The sequence below is a fragment of the Hyperoodon ampullatus genome (assembly GCF_949752795.1).
Source record: "Hyperoodon ampullatus genome assembly, chromosome: 14".
Taxonomy (NCBI): domain Eukaryota; kingdom Metazoa; phylum Chordata; class Mammalia; order Artiodactyla; family Ziphiidae; genus Hyperoodon; species Hyperoodon ampullatus.
Window position 1 is genome coordinate 36,857,990 of NC_136927.1, and position 12,724 is coordinate 36,870,713.

The 12,724-nt window shown below is 42.0% G+C and overlaps 1 protein-coding gene across 1 annotated transcript in view; it reads left to right on the forward strand.

Moving 5' to 3' along the window:
• Nucleotides 1–12,724, forward strand: part of VPS35L (VPS35 endosomal protein sorting factor like) — a gene marked incomplete at its 5' end in the record, with an annotated part of 128,612 nt that overhangs the window by 15,531 nt on the left and 100,357 nt on the right. Inside the window, 3 exons of the mRNA XM_079719033.1 lie at nucleotides 2,141–2,217; nucleotides 6,051–6,179; nucleotides 11,898–11,982. Coding sequence (XP_079575159.1) covers nucleotides 2,141–2,217; nucleotides 6,051–6,179; nucleotides 11,898–11,982 — 291 coding nt within the window. The remainder of the gene's footprint in view (nucleotides 1–2,140; nucleotides 2,218–6,050; nucleotides 6,180–11,897; nucleotides 11,983–12,724) is intronic.

The window sequence follows — 12,724 nt, forward strand, 5'->3', positions numbered from 1 at the left end:
GTGTGTATATATATATATATATATATATATATATATATTTCATAAAAATACAGACCACTGGGCCCCACTCCACTTATTGAATTAATCTTGAGGAAGGGGACCCAGGAATTCCGTTTTTAAAGCTCCTGGGTGATTAGGAAGCCACTGTCTTAGATCCTATATCATTGGGGTGCAGAGGAACACAGCCGTGGTTTATGTGCAAATCGCTGGTGTGGCAGCTGCAACTCTCCTCGTTCTCTGCAGGTTGAGGCAGCACATTAGAAATCAAGAGAGTCAGAACACCTTTGTTACGGGCATAAGTTTGACCCCAAACCATAAAAAAGTAAATCATAGCATTGCATATCTGCCAGTTTGGAGAGATCAGAAAGTGACAATATCACTTGCTGGTGAGAATGTAGAGCAACAGGAATGCTCACGTGCTGCTGGTGGGAGTGTAAAATGACACAACCACTGTGTAAAGCACTTTTGCATTATCTGTTCAAATTGAAGATGGGCCAACCCTTTGACCTAGCAGTTCCACTATTAGGATATACCCTAGATCAGAAATTGGCAAACTATATCCTGGAGGCCAAATCTGGCCCACTGTTTGATTTTGTAAATAGTCTTATTGGAACACAGCCATTCCAGTTTGTTTACATATTGTCTATGGCTGCTTTTGTGCTCTAATGGCAGAGTTGAGTAGTTGTGACAGAGACTGTATGACTCACAAAACCTAAAATACTTATACATGGCCTTTTATAGAATGCATTTTTTCAGCTCTGCCCAAATCCATGTTTCTTAAAGTGTGGTCCAAGGACCAGCAGCATTGATGTCACCAGGGGCTCATTAGAAATGCAGAGTCTCAGGCCCTGCCAGACCTAGTAAAAATCAGAATCTGCATGTTAACACATCCTTAAGTGATTCCTGTAAAAGTTTGAGAAACTACCCTGAAGAAATGCATGCATATATGAACCAGGAGACATGCACAGAAATGTTTATAGCGTATTGTTCATAGTAACCCAAAGCAGGATACAACCCAAGCATCCACTGATGGTAGAATAAGAAATAAACTGTGATGTAGTCACACAATGGAAAATACTAACCAGTGGTAAAAATGTGTGAGCTACAGCTTTATGCAATGACAGGGGTAAACTTCATGAACTAAAGTCAGTGGTGAATGAAAGAAGCAAGACAGTGTACAATCTGGGTGGTAGCTACAAAGGTTTTATAATTATCTGTTAAAACGTACATATATGCATGTTCTGTACTATATTTCAAAATGAAGGGAAAAGTAGAAGTAAGGTAAAAAAAAATCAAATTATTTGGAAACTTCTTAATTTTAGTAGTTGTTAGTAATTAAATAATTGTACCATGCTCTCAGCTGATCCCAGACAAATCTGTGGGTTAACACCAGAGCTAAGAAAGCAGTGCCTTAAAAGAGTAAACTCTAGTTCCTGAGAGTGAGTTTGGTAGGCAGGAGCAAGGAAACCTCTGGTCTAGAACAGAAACACCCCTAAGATGGAGAAAGGGTTCTGAAACAGGAGGCTCTGGGGGGCAGCAGCCAGCTGGCCAGAGAGCCCTGTCCTGTGACCGGCCCGTGGCCTGGAGTCCTTTCCTTCTCTCCCCGCCAGTCCCTGCTGATGGGAAGAGTTGTGCTGACGGATGATGGAGGGAGGCTCACTAGTCCTTGTTTGCTTGAAGAGACGGCTTTGAAGCCCTAGTGTTTCCACCTCTGGACAGACAGTGGGATTGTTGTTTTGTTAGTTGTTAGTACCACAGTTCTGCACTGTGAATATGAGCCTGAGAGGGCCTTTTGTTTGTGGAAAACAATTAAATGATGGATTTTTGGCATCCTTATCTGGACTGCCTTTCTTTAGGAATAAACAAATGATTCAGTGAAAAGTTTGTAAATATCAAATGTCGCAGAACCTTTTTGAGGCTGGCCCACTGCACTCCCACGGGCAGCTCCTAAGCAGAAATGTTTCTGATGAAACTTTGGTTACGTAAGGAAGTTGCTTTCAAACTCTCAGGGAGTTTTCTGTAATGAAGTTTTTCCCCAGACTCTTTATTCATGATGAAGTGTAGAGTGAAAGGTGCCTTCCTTTGGGGGTATTGGTGACAGAGGAAAGCCACCTGTGTGACATGAATCCATTCTGTTTAGGCAAAGCTGGGACTGCCGTATCCGCAATGTCGGAGAAGGTTCGGACCAGGCTGGAGGAGCTGGATGATTTTGAGGAGGTGAGCAAGTCAGTTGTTGAATCCAGGGAGGGGCGGGGCTTCCCGTGCTTCTGCCAGGTGAGGTCAGTCTCGGTGGCTGCTCTCTGATTAATTCTCGAGCTGCGCATTGTGTTCAGTCCTCCTGAGGCACCAACTGATCGAGGGAAAGATGCCAGTGGCGCGGCTGGCCAAGCTCACAGGAGCCTTCCTTGGGCTGGTTTTCTGAAGACGTTTTTCTCACTGTGATGCTTGAGCAAACCCCGGGTGTCTGGGGACAGGGCCTAACTGTGAAAGCCAACGGCAGCCATCTCCCGGGAAGCCGCCTCCTATAGTGTAAAACGGTCATGCCTGCTGCAGAGGCTGTGCATGGTCGCTCTTTCAATTAGCCTGCACGTGCTTTTAAAGAACATGACTCTTGGGCTTCCCTGGTGGCGCAGTGGTTGAGAGTCCGCCTGCCGATGCAGGGGATGCAGGTTCGTGCCCCAGTGCGGGAGGATCGCACATGCCGCGGAGCGGCTGGGCCCTTGAGCCATGGCCGCTGAGCCTGCGCGTCCGGAGCCTGTGCTCCGCAACGAGAGGGGCCACAGCAGTGAGAGGCCCGCGTACCGCAAAAAAAAAAAAAAAAAAAAAAAAAAAGAACATGACTCTTGCCAACTCATAAAAATTAGTAAATTTAACGTATAAATCCAGATTGCTGACTTCTCTTAAATTCCACCTAACTGTGGGCTCGCATTCTTGCATTTAACCTGGGTGTGTACTGTCCAGGTTGCATGGTCCTCCCTGGCCCAGTTCACTCATAAACATTACTAGCTTGGCCCCTGGAGACGGTGAGTTTGCATCCTCTGGAATATCATTTAGAGAGGCAGCATAGAATGGGGGTTAAGAGGGCAAACTCAGGAGCCAGACTGCCTGGGCTTGAATCCTGGCTCTACTGTTTGGTAATTCTGTAGTTTGGGACAAGGTGCTTAAGAGCTTGAGCTCTGTGCCTCAGTTTACTCATCTGTAAAGTGGGGGTGCTACCTAGTACCTGCCTCTTAGGGTAATTACAGGGGATTACATGAGTTAATGTATGTAAAGTGCTTAGACCAACACCCAGCACGTGGTACATGCTTTGCAAGTGTTAGCTGCTGTCACTGTCACCATGCTGAGTCTAGAGGCCTTAGCTTGACTGCTTATTAACAGGGTGCACTTGGGCATTCATCTTCCTATACCCATTTCCTCATCTGTAAAATGGGGATAAAAAATATAGTTGTGTAGGCTGAATGGGAATGCTTTGAAATCCACAGAGGTCCATATAATGGCAGTTGCCATTGCTCTGTCCTGCATCTTGCCCCAGTTTCAGGGTCCTTCCAGCTCTAAGACCAGAGTTGTTAGTGCTCAGCAGAGTCTAATAGTCAAATATTTTATTTTCCAATTCAGAAATGACATTTTGAATTAGGGCGCCTGAGAGCCTCAGTCTGCATGTCATCAGTCAACCTCGGCTGGTAGGAAGGGAATTGCTAAGGGTTTTATCAAAGCTCTTTTGTCTGTTGAGTATCTGAGTCACTTGAGCTGGCTTACACGGAAAATAAGGACTGTATTGAAGGATACTGGGGCACTACCCTGAACCCAAAGGCACAGTGGCCTGGAACCAGGAACTGAAAAACCAGCCAGAACCCCAGGAGCTGTCCTCTGTGTCTCTTGCTTCTGTGTAGCCTCCAGACTCTTTCTAGTTCTCCTTTTTTTTTTTTTTTTCTGCAGATTGGTTTCCTTGCTTCCCCCGGCTCACAGGAGCACATGACTGCCCCATGGCTTCCAGGTTAACAGAGCATATTAGTCAGGATAAGACCAGGTTGTGCTGTGGTAACAAATGAACTCCCATATCTCAGTGGCTTAATATAAGAAAGGTTTATTTCTTCCTCACATTACTCGTCCAGTGTAGGTGACAGACATACCACCATCTCATGCTGCTGCCATCTCAACATATGGCTCCAGGGTTGTCACAGCAGAGCTGAAGAAAGCTGCCTCAGCCCAGAGGGGACACATGCCACTCTATTCACCACCCATTTGCCCAAACTAATCACTTGGCTCCTCCTACAGCAGAGGGGCAGGGAGGATCCTATCTCACAGTTCAAGTGACCAGTTGGGATCAGTTCAGATTTCCTGAACCTCCTACTTGTATTCCTTTAATAAAGAGTTCTTCCAGCAATCCCACTCCTGGGCATATATCCAGAGAAAACTCTAACTCGAAAAGATACATACACCCCAGTGTTCATAGCAGCACTATTTACAAAAGCCAAGGCATGGAAGCAACTTAAATGTCCAACAGATGAATGGATAATGACAATGTGGTGTATTTATACAATGGCATATTACTCAGCCATAAAAAAGAATGAAATAATGCCATTTGCAGCAACATGGATGGACCTAGAGATTATCATACTAAGTGAAGGAAGTCAGACAGAGAAAGACAAATATCATATGATATCATTTATATGTGGAATCTAAAATATGATACAAATGAACTTATTTACAAAATAGAAACAGGCTCTAGACATAGAAAAAAACTTATGGTTACGAAAGGGGAAAGGGCAGGAGGATAAATTAGGAGTTTGGGGTTAACACGTACACACTGCTATATATAAAATAGAAAAACAGCAAGGACCTACCGTATAGCACAGGAAACTATACTCAATATCTTGTAATAAACTATAATGGAAAAGAATATGAAAAAGAGTATATATATGTATCACTGAATTACTTTGTTATACATCAGAAACTAACACAACATTGTAAATTAACTATACTTCAATTAAAAAAAAAAAGAGTTCTTTACTTTGGATTCCAGGCAACATTCATATAAAAAAGATTTGGTTCCTGGTCTCCTCATGTGGGTTAGCATGACCCTCACTCCTGTGAGCTGTGCAATCAGCATCTTAGCAGTAGGCAAGGATTAGTGAGCATGTACTGTGTGCCAGGTGGTGCCAGGTCTTTACATATGTTATACTATTTCATCCATGTGATGACCTTGCCCTCTTCTGCCATGGGTTTTTGCTGGGTCTGCTCTCTGTCCTGAATGCTCTCTCCCTGGTCTAGTTAACAACCCTCCATTGCCTAGTTAACACATGTACACCACTGAGAGTTTGTCTCAAGCACCACTTCCTCCAGGAAACCATTCTTGACCACCATTCTAGAGTCCATTCTGAGATGAACCTTTCCCCCAACATTTGAATATCCCTGAAATTGGACTGTGTCTCTCAATTGGTGCATGTCCGTGATCGACATTTTTTCTTCCTTAGTGGTACGTAAAACAGTTGTGCTTCTTAAAACGGGCACCTCAGGTTCCGAGAACTATGATATGTGTCTTTGTAGAATTGTTTCCCCGAGCATTTGTCTCAGTTTGTATTAATGTCCATCTTGTCCTCTGTACCTTAAACTCCATTAGTGCTGAAACAATGTCTTTTTGCTCACCTTTGTATCTGGGGCATCTGGTATACCGTACTTGCCTGGCACACAATACCCCCCACTGACTATTTGTTGAATAAGGTAAGTCCTGTTATCACTGTTCACAGAAGAGACTCAGGGAGGAAAGCAGCTCACCTAGAATCATATGGTTAGAATGTGGCTCAGCTGGGAGTGGGCTCAGGTCTGACTTGTGTTCAAGCCCAGTTTTTCAATCACTGCCCTCAGCCGTCTTTGCAGAAAACTCAAAGAACCTCTTTGATTACAAGACAGAACTATCAATCCTGGTCAGGATATGAGGAAAACTTAGAGACCAAAACTCAGCTAATACTCAGTATTGTTCATGGGGACGAGGGGGGAGTCCAACAATGTTTTTTCTTCTGTGCCTGTATCTTTCTACTTTCTGCCCACAGGGGTCCCAAAAGGAGCTGTTGAATTTGACTCAACAGGATTATGTGAACCGCATAGAAGAGCTCAACCAGTCGCTGAAGGACGCCTGGGCCTCGGACCAGAAAGTGAAGGCTCTAAAAATAGTCATCCAGGTCAGGTCGAGTGATTTTTTTTTTTTTTTTCCCAGAATTTCCTTTGTAAAACTCCTTTGTGGATAATTAAGGTTTTCAGAGGCCTGCCTTCAGGGTCTTACCCTAATTTTTTCATCTGTTCTATTTTCACGTACTTCCTGTGAAAGGCCATAATTATGAATCAGTGTTTTTATGAGATGGCTAATCCCAGGGCCACCATGTGCAGCTGCGTAAGTTGTGCACTGTGCAGTTCCAGGAAATTCACCCTAGATTACAGAATTACTGATGTCCCCCCTGGGTTGTGCAGTTCATTGGCCCTGTTACATCATCTGACACATTTATGATTTGTGTAGACTAAAGATGGATCAACTGTCTTTTGGGTTTCCTTGACCAGATTTTCTTTGTATCTTTGGAACTAACGGTTGTGTGTCCCTGATATATGCATTTTGGGGTCATGTTCTGCATAATGATGTGACAAAGAAAATGTATATACAGTGTTAAGAGAGGTATGTTTGTTGAATCCTCTTTGTTGATGAATTTGTTAATCCATGACAACTCTTGGATCACAAGAGCAAGTTCCACAGGAAAAACAGCTTATTCTGTTTCTTGACTCTCAAGATCATCCTGTCTTGTCAAAACATGCTCAGAAGTACACTGTAAAAGGAATAATGTAAGCATTATGCTTTTCAGAGCAGAGTTAATAGAGAATTTCTGGACAGCCATTTTAGTTCAGAAGGACAGGATTTCATTCTTGTTTATTGTCATGGGAATGTGACATTTGTTTTCTTACTCTGGGAGTCTTTACACTGGGTACTTGAAGTCTTTTAAGATGACACTTTGTATGACAGGTGCTATTTTTTTGGTGTTCATGACAGAGGCAAACCCAAGCCCTTTTCCCTTCCATCACTGTTGTTAGTTGACAAAGCAAATACTCTGAAGAAGGGTTCTCTCATCCTGCAGGCATGTGATGGAGGCTGCTTGCTGAGTGGCTCAAGTGAGAGAATATCTAAACTAATAAGAACGTCTTCAAAATATTTTTGTTGGCAACACCTCTCCATAGAGTATTGTGGTATAGAACTGTGACTTCTAAGAGTTTTACATCTGGAGGAGATTTGATTCATGTCTTCCCAAAGAAAATAATCATGAAACTGTTTAATTAACTCCACATCCAGCTAATAGTAACTATTTGACTTTCAATACTTTAAAGACTGCCTCCTTTATCCAGAAAAGCTAGTCAAGGTACAGAATATGGAGAAATGAGCAGTTTCCCTTTTTGCTCTGCAGTAAAGTTTTACTTTGTTTTGTTTTTTCAGCTTTATTGAGGATATTTTACATATCCTAAAATCCACCATTGTACATGTACAATTCAGTGATGTTTTTAGTAAGTTTACAGAGTTGCCCAGCGATTACACAATCCAGGTTTAGAACATTTTCATAGCCACTGCCCACACCCCCCGCCCCACCCCCTGCCCAAATTTCCTCAAGTCTGTTAGCACTCAAACCCTGCTGCCACTTTCAGCCTTAGAAAAACCACCAATCTGCTTTCTGACTCTAGGAATTTGCCTTTCCTGGACGTTTCATGTACATGGGGTCACTCATTATGTAATCTTTTGCATCTGGCTTCTTTCACTTACCGTGTTTTTGAGGTTCATCCCTGTTGTAATATCAGTACTCTGTACCTTTTTTCTGCTGAATAGTGTACCACTGCATGCATAACCACATTTTACTTATCCATTAACAAGTTGATAGACGTTTAAGTTGTTTCCACTCTGGCCATTATGAATAATGCCGCTGTTCACAATTGCATACAAGTCTTTCTATGGACGTATATTTTCATTTTTCTTGGATAGATTCCTAGAAGTGGAATTGCTAAGTCATATGGTAAGTTTATGTTTAACTTTTTGAGAAACGGCCAAATTGCTTTCCAAAATGGCTGCACCATTTGCATTCCCACCAGCAATGTATGAGGGTTCCAGTTCCTCTATATCTTTTCGATCACTCGTTTCGTTATTGTCCATCTTTTTGATTATAGCCGTCTGAGTGGGTGTGAAGTGGTACCTCATCGTGGTTTTAATTTGCATATCCCTACTGACTAATGATGTTGAGCATCTTCCTATGTTTATTGGCCATTTTTATATCTTATTTAGTGAACTATCTATTCAAGACTTGCCCATTTAAAAAATCAGGTTGTTTGTCTTCTTGTTGAGTTGTAATAATTCTTTATCCTTGATATGAGTTCTTTATCAAATACATGATCTACTTGTATTTTCTCCTAGTCTGTGGCTTGTCTTTTCATTTTCATAATGGTATCTTTTGAAGTGTAGGAGTTTTTAATTTTAATGAAGTCCAGTTTATCAGTTTTCTCCTTTTTGGCTCATGCTTTTGGAGTTGTATCTAGGAACTCTTTGCATAACCCAGGGTTGTGAGAATTTCTTCCTATGTTTTAGTCTAGAAGCTTTATAGTTTTAGCTCTTACATCTAGGTTATATGATCCATTTTGAATTATTTTTTTTGTATGTATGGTTTATGTATGTAAGTTTATTTTTTTCCATATGGATATCCAGTTGTCTCAGCAGCATTTGCTGAAAAGGCTTGTCTTGGCACCTTTGTCAAAAGTCAATTGGCCATAAAAGTAAGGGTTTATTTCTGAACTCTCAATTCTATTCCATGGATCTATAGGTATGTCCTTATGCCAGTACCACACTTGATTACTATAGCTTTATGGTAAGTTTTGAAACTAGGTAGTATAAGTCTCTTAACTTTGTTCTTCTTTTTCAGAATTGTTTTGGCTCTTCTGGGTCCTTTGCATTTCCATATGAATTTTAGGATCAGCTTATCAATTTCTACCAAAAAAAAAAAAAAAAAAAAAAAACCTTTGGGATTTTGATAGGGATTGTACTGACCCTACAGATCAGTTGGAGAGATTTGCCATCTGAAGCAGAGTTAATCTACTGATGCATAAATTATGTATCATTCATTCTCTTGATGGGCATTTGGTTCTTTTCTTTTTCTTTTTTCATCATTATGAACGATGTTGCTGTGAACGCTGGTCACGTCTGCTGGTGACCATATAAAGTGTTTCTCTAGATGAAGGCCCATACCTAAAAGTGGAATTGCTCGGTGTAGGATGTGTGCCTTGTCTGCTTTTCCAGACAATGCCAAGTTATTTTCCGCAGTAGTTGTGCCAGCCCGCACTGTAGTAGCAGTGGGAGTGTGAGTCTGTGCTGTTCAGTGGCCTACCAACATTTGGAATGAGCAGATTTTCTATTTTAATTTTTCCAATTTAGGAGGTAATAACATCATATTTTATTGTGGTTTTAATTTGCAATTCCCTGATTTTAATAAGATTGAGCATCTTTTCATATGTTTATTGGCCATTGGGGTTTCCTTTTCTGTAAAATGCCTTTTGTTGATTCCTTTTGCTCATCTTTCCATTATGTTATTTGTACCTTTCTTACTGATTTTTAGGATTTAAAAAATATATATTGTGGGCAGTAATTGTCCTCTGATTAATTAGCCTGCTTCCCTCCTTTCCTGTCTTCCTTCTATCCATCCATCTAGTCATACTTTCTTATACTGAACCATAGATTATCTTTTAATTTATCCATTTGCTTTGGTTCAAATTTTTGGTTTTTAATTCCAACTTAATTTTAGGAACTGCTAGTTTCCTTCTAGAATATTGCTAATTGGAAACAAATGAAAAGCATTCTTTTAGTATTTTTTCCGCAGTGTTAATAAATTCAATAGCAAGTATTTTAGGCAGAGTAATTTATCAGTTCGTTGCTCAGGAAATGTTTATAACAATGGTTCTCAACCTTGGCTGCACATTAGAATCACTTGGGAGCTTTAAGAAATCCTGATGTCCAAGCTGCACCCCAGACCAGCTTAATCAGAATCTCTGAGAGTGGGATCCAGGCACTGTTATTTTACAAAGCTTCCCAGATGATTCCGAAGCTGAGAACCCTTGGTTTGTAGAATGCTCATTTCATTCAGAATGTGGTACAGATTGTGGATCTCAGGAACCCATGTGTCCTGGGCTTGTTTCAGTGCAGCAGTTACCTGGGGCCCTTGTTGAAAATACTGATTGTGGAGCAGGGAATCTGTTTTTTTAACACATACCCTGGGGTGCCTGATTTTTATTGGTTTAGGAAACTGCACCAAAGCTTTACAAAAAACTGTGGAATCTTCAAAATAGTGATTTAAAAGGTAACTTCAATTTATGACATTATTATGATTTTAACTTTGGATTAAAAATTTTTTTCTGCTTCCTATTGTCTTTATAAAATACATGTTCTGTGACACCAGCTTGGGAGACAAATCAATGCACAGGTGTTGGGAAACGCCAGCTGTGTTTAATTTGAAATCTTCTGTTTGAATTCTCTCTCCCTCTCACCTCACCAGTGGGCAGTAACCCATCTCTGAGGGGCTCTGGGTAGGAACTCAGGAGATGTCACATCCCTAGGAACCAAGAGCTGTGTATTGTAAACAGTCTCTAGGATTCAGAACTGTTTGTTTTTTCCAAGCCCTGAGATCTCATGGGGTAATTGTTTAAGTTGGAGCTCTCATAAAGGGCATGTGAAAAACACAAAGCAAGGTGTCAGGAAATGGAGTTCTGTGTACATCCAAATGCCACATTTGGTGTCATTGCCATTGTTTTAACAGCTTACATTCCCCTCACCTCCAATCCCCAAATAACATTTGGGCTAATAGAGGATGTTTTACAAATTAGACACATTGTTTACTTTTAGTTACATAATGCTAAGGAGAAACTTGATGAATGTAATAATTTAGATATTGTGTAACAAAGCCAAACTGAAAACACATGTCAGCCTACATCTTGATAGGATGAACTTTCTAGCCATTCTGTGCACATCGGAAGCGCATACATATGAAAGGACCCTTTCTAAATGTCCAAATAGTTTTTTTTTAACGTGACATTTTTCCTGTCTGATAAAATATGGCAAGGTTATCTAGTTCCTTATCCAGACTTATGAATGTGCAAAGATTTCAGGGCATTACTTCTAGTTCTTCAACGTAGAGATAGATTTTTGTTTCTGATTATACAAGATGACTTCATCTGGGGTGTTCGGGGCCACGTTGTGTGGCTGCCATCTTCCATTATGAGTCCTGAACACGTCGATGGCCCTCTGGCGTGAGTGGTGGCAGAGGGATTGAGGAATTCCCTGCAAAGCCAAAATGTTCCTGGCTTGCAGAGCACAGTTCCAGAGAAACACGTAACTCTTTGAAGCTTGTCACGTTTCCTTTTAGAAGGAAATTTAAGAGTGAGTATAAATAATAGGTGCTAGTTTAAGAAACCCTGGAGATTTGCCTATGGGGTCATTTCATAGAAAAGAACATTTAAGAATCAAGACCATTCTGAAATAAACCAGAGGAGGCAATGCTGAAAAGATGGAGTCACCTGCAGGGACGCTGGTTGACTTCTCTGGTGACCGAGTGCTGACCCTAGTTCAGACCCTCTGGATAAGATTCCTGAGTTGCGGCTTTCCTGAGGGAGGTGATGGTGCCTTTCATTAAGAGGCTCTCTTGTGAGCAGAGTTGACTCCCTTTGTCAAAAGCACGGTGGTTTTGCTTGTCATTATACCTCCAGTGACTAGCACCAGGCCTGGCACATGGTATATACTTGCACTTGTTTGTGGAGATCCTTAATTTTCCAGGCCTGGAGTGTTCCAACCCAGTCAGACATGACAGTGACTTTTCTTTCCTCTTCTCTTTTTCTAGTGTTCAAAGCTTCTTTCGGACACAAGCGTTATTCAGTTCTACCCAAGCAAATTTGTCCTTATCACCGACATACTCGATACATTTGGTAAGTACTAGTTTTATTCATCTCACATCTAAGAAGTACGTTTGTTTTGCCAGAAGTTGGATGGTAGAGTTGCTTTAAACTGGGTTCTGCTGTGGTTTAAATTACCAGGTAAGTCACGAGGGAGACTGAAACTCCCACCCCTACCCTTGTTCCCCTGCTCTAATGAGGGGAGCAAGGGTGCGGGTGCTGTTTTTGAAAGAATTTTAAATTGTGTGTTTCTAACCTTCTGATAGGCTAGCGAGGCGAGTGAGCGAAGCAAGGTGGGCTGGGGAGCACACATCTTACACAGACCAGCCTCGGTCCGTCGCCAGCCGGCTCATGGCATCTGGAACTCACTTTGTTCAGAACTGAACCTGGCATCTCCTCCCAGCCCTTCCCCACCCGCGCTGGGTTTCTGTCTCGGGGGATGGCGACACCATGTACCCCCATGCCCACACTGGAAATCTGAGTCTTCTCCCCTGTGCCCCATGTCCAGCCCGTCACCAGGTTCTTCAATTCACCCTCCTCAATCTCTCCCCAGTGTGTCCATTTTTCTGTCTTCTCTGTTAAAACCTTAGTCCAAGCCCCTGTTCTCTGCCCCATGGATGATGGCTGCAGCTCCTATGAGGTCTTCCTGCATCACTGTGGCTGCCCCTCATCCCGCACTCCACCCCTCAAGCCGAATGATCTTCGGGAGTGCAGCAGAGAGGTTTAGACTGAAGAGATTAACCAGGAGCCCCTTGGAGGAACAGGAGGTCTCCAT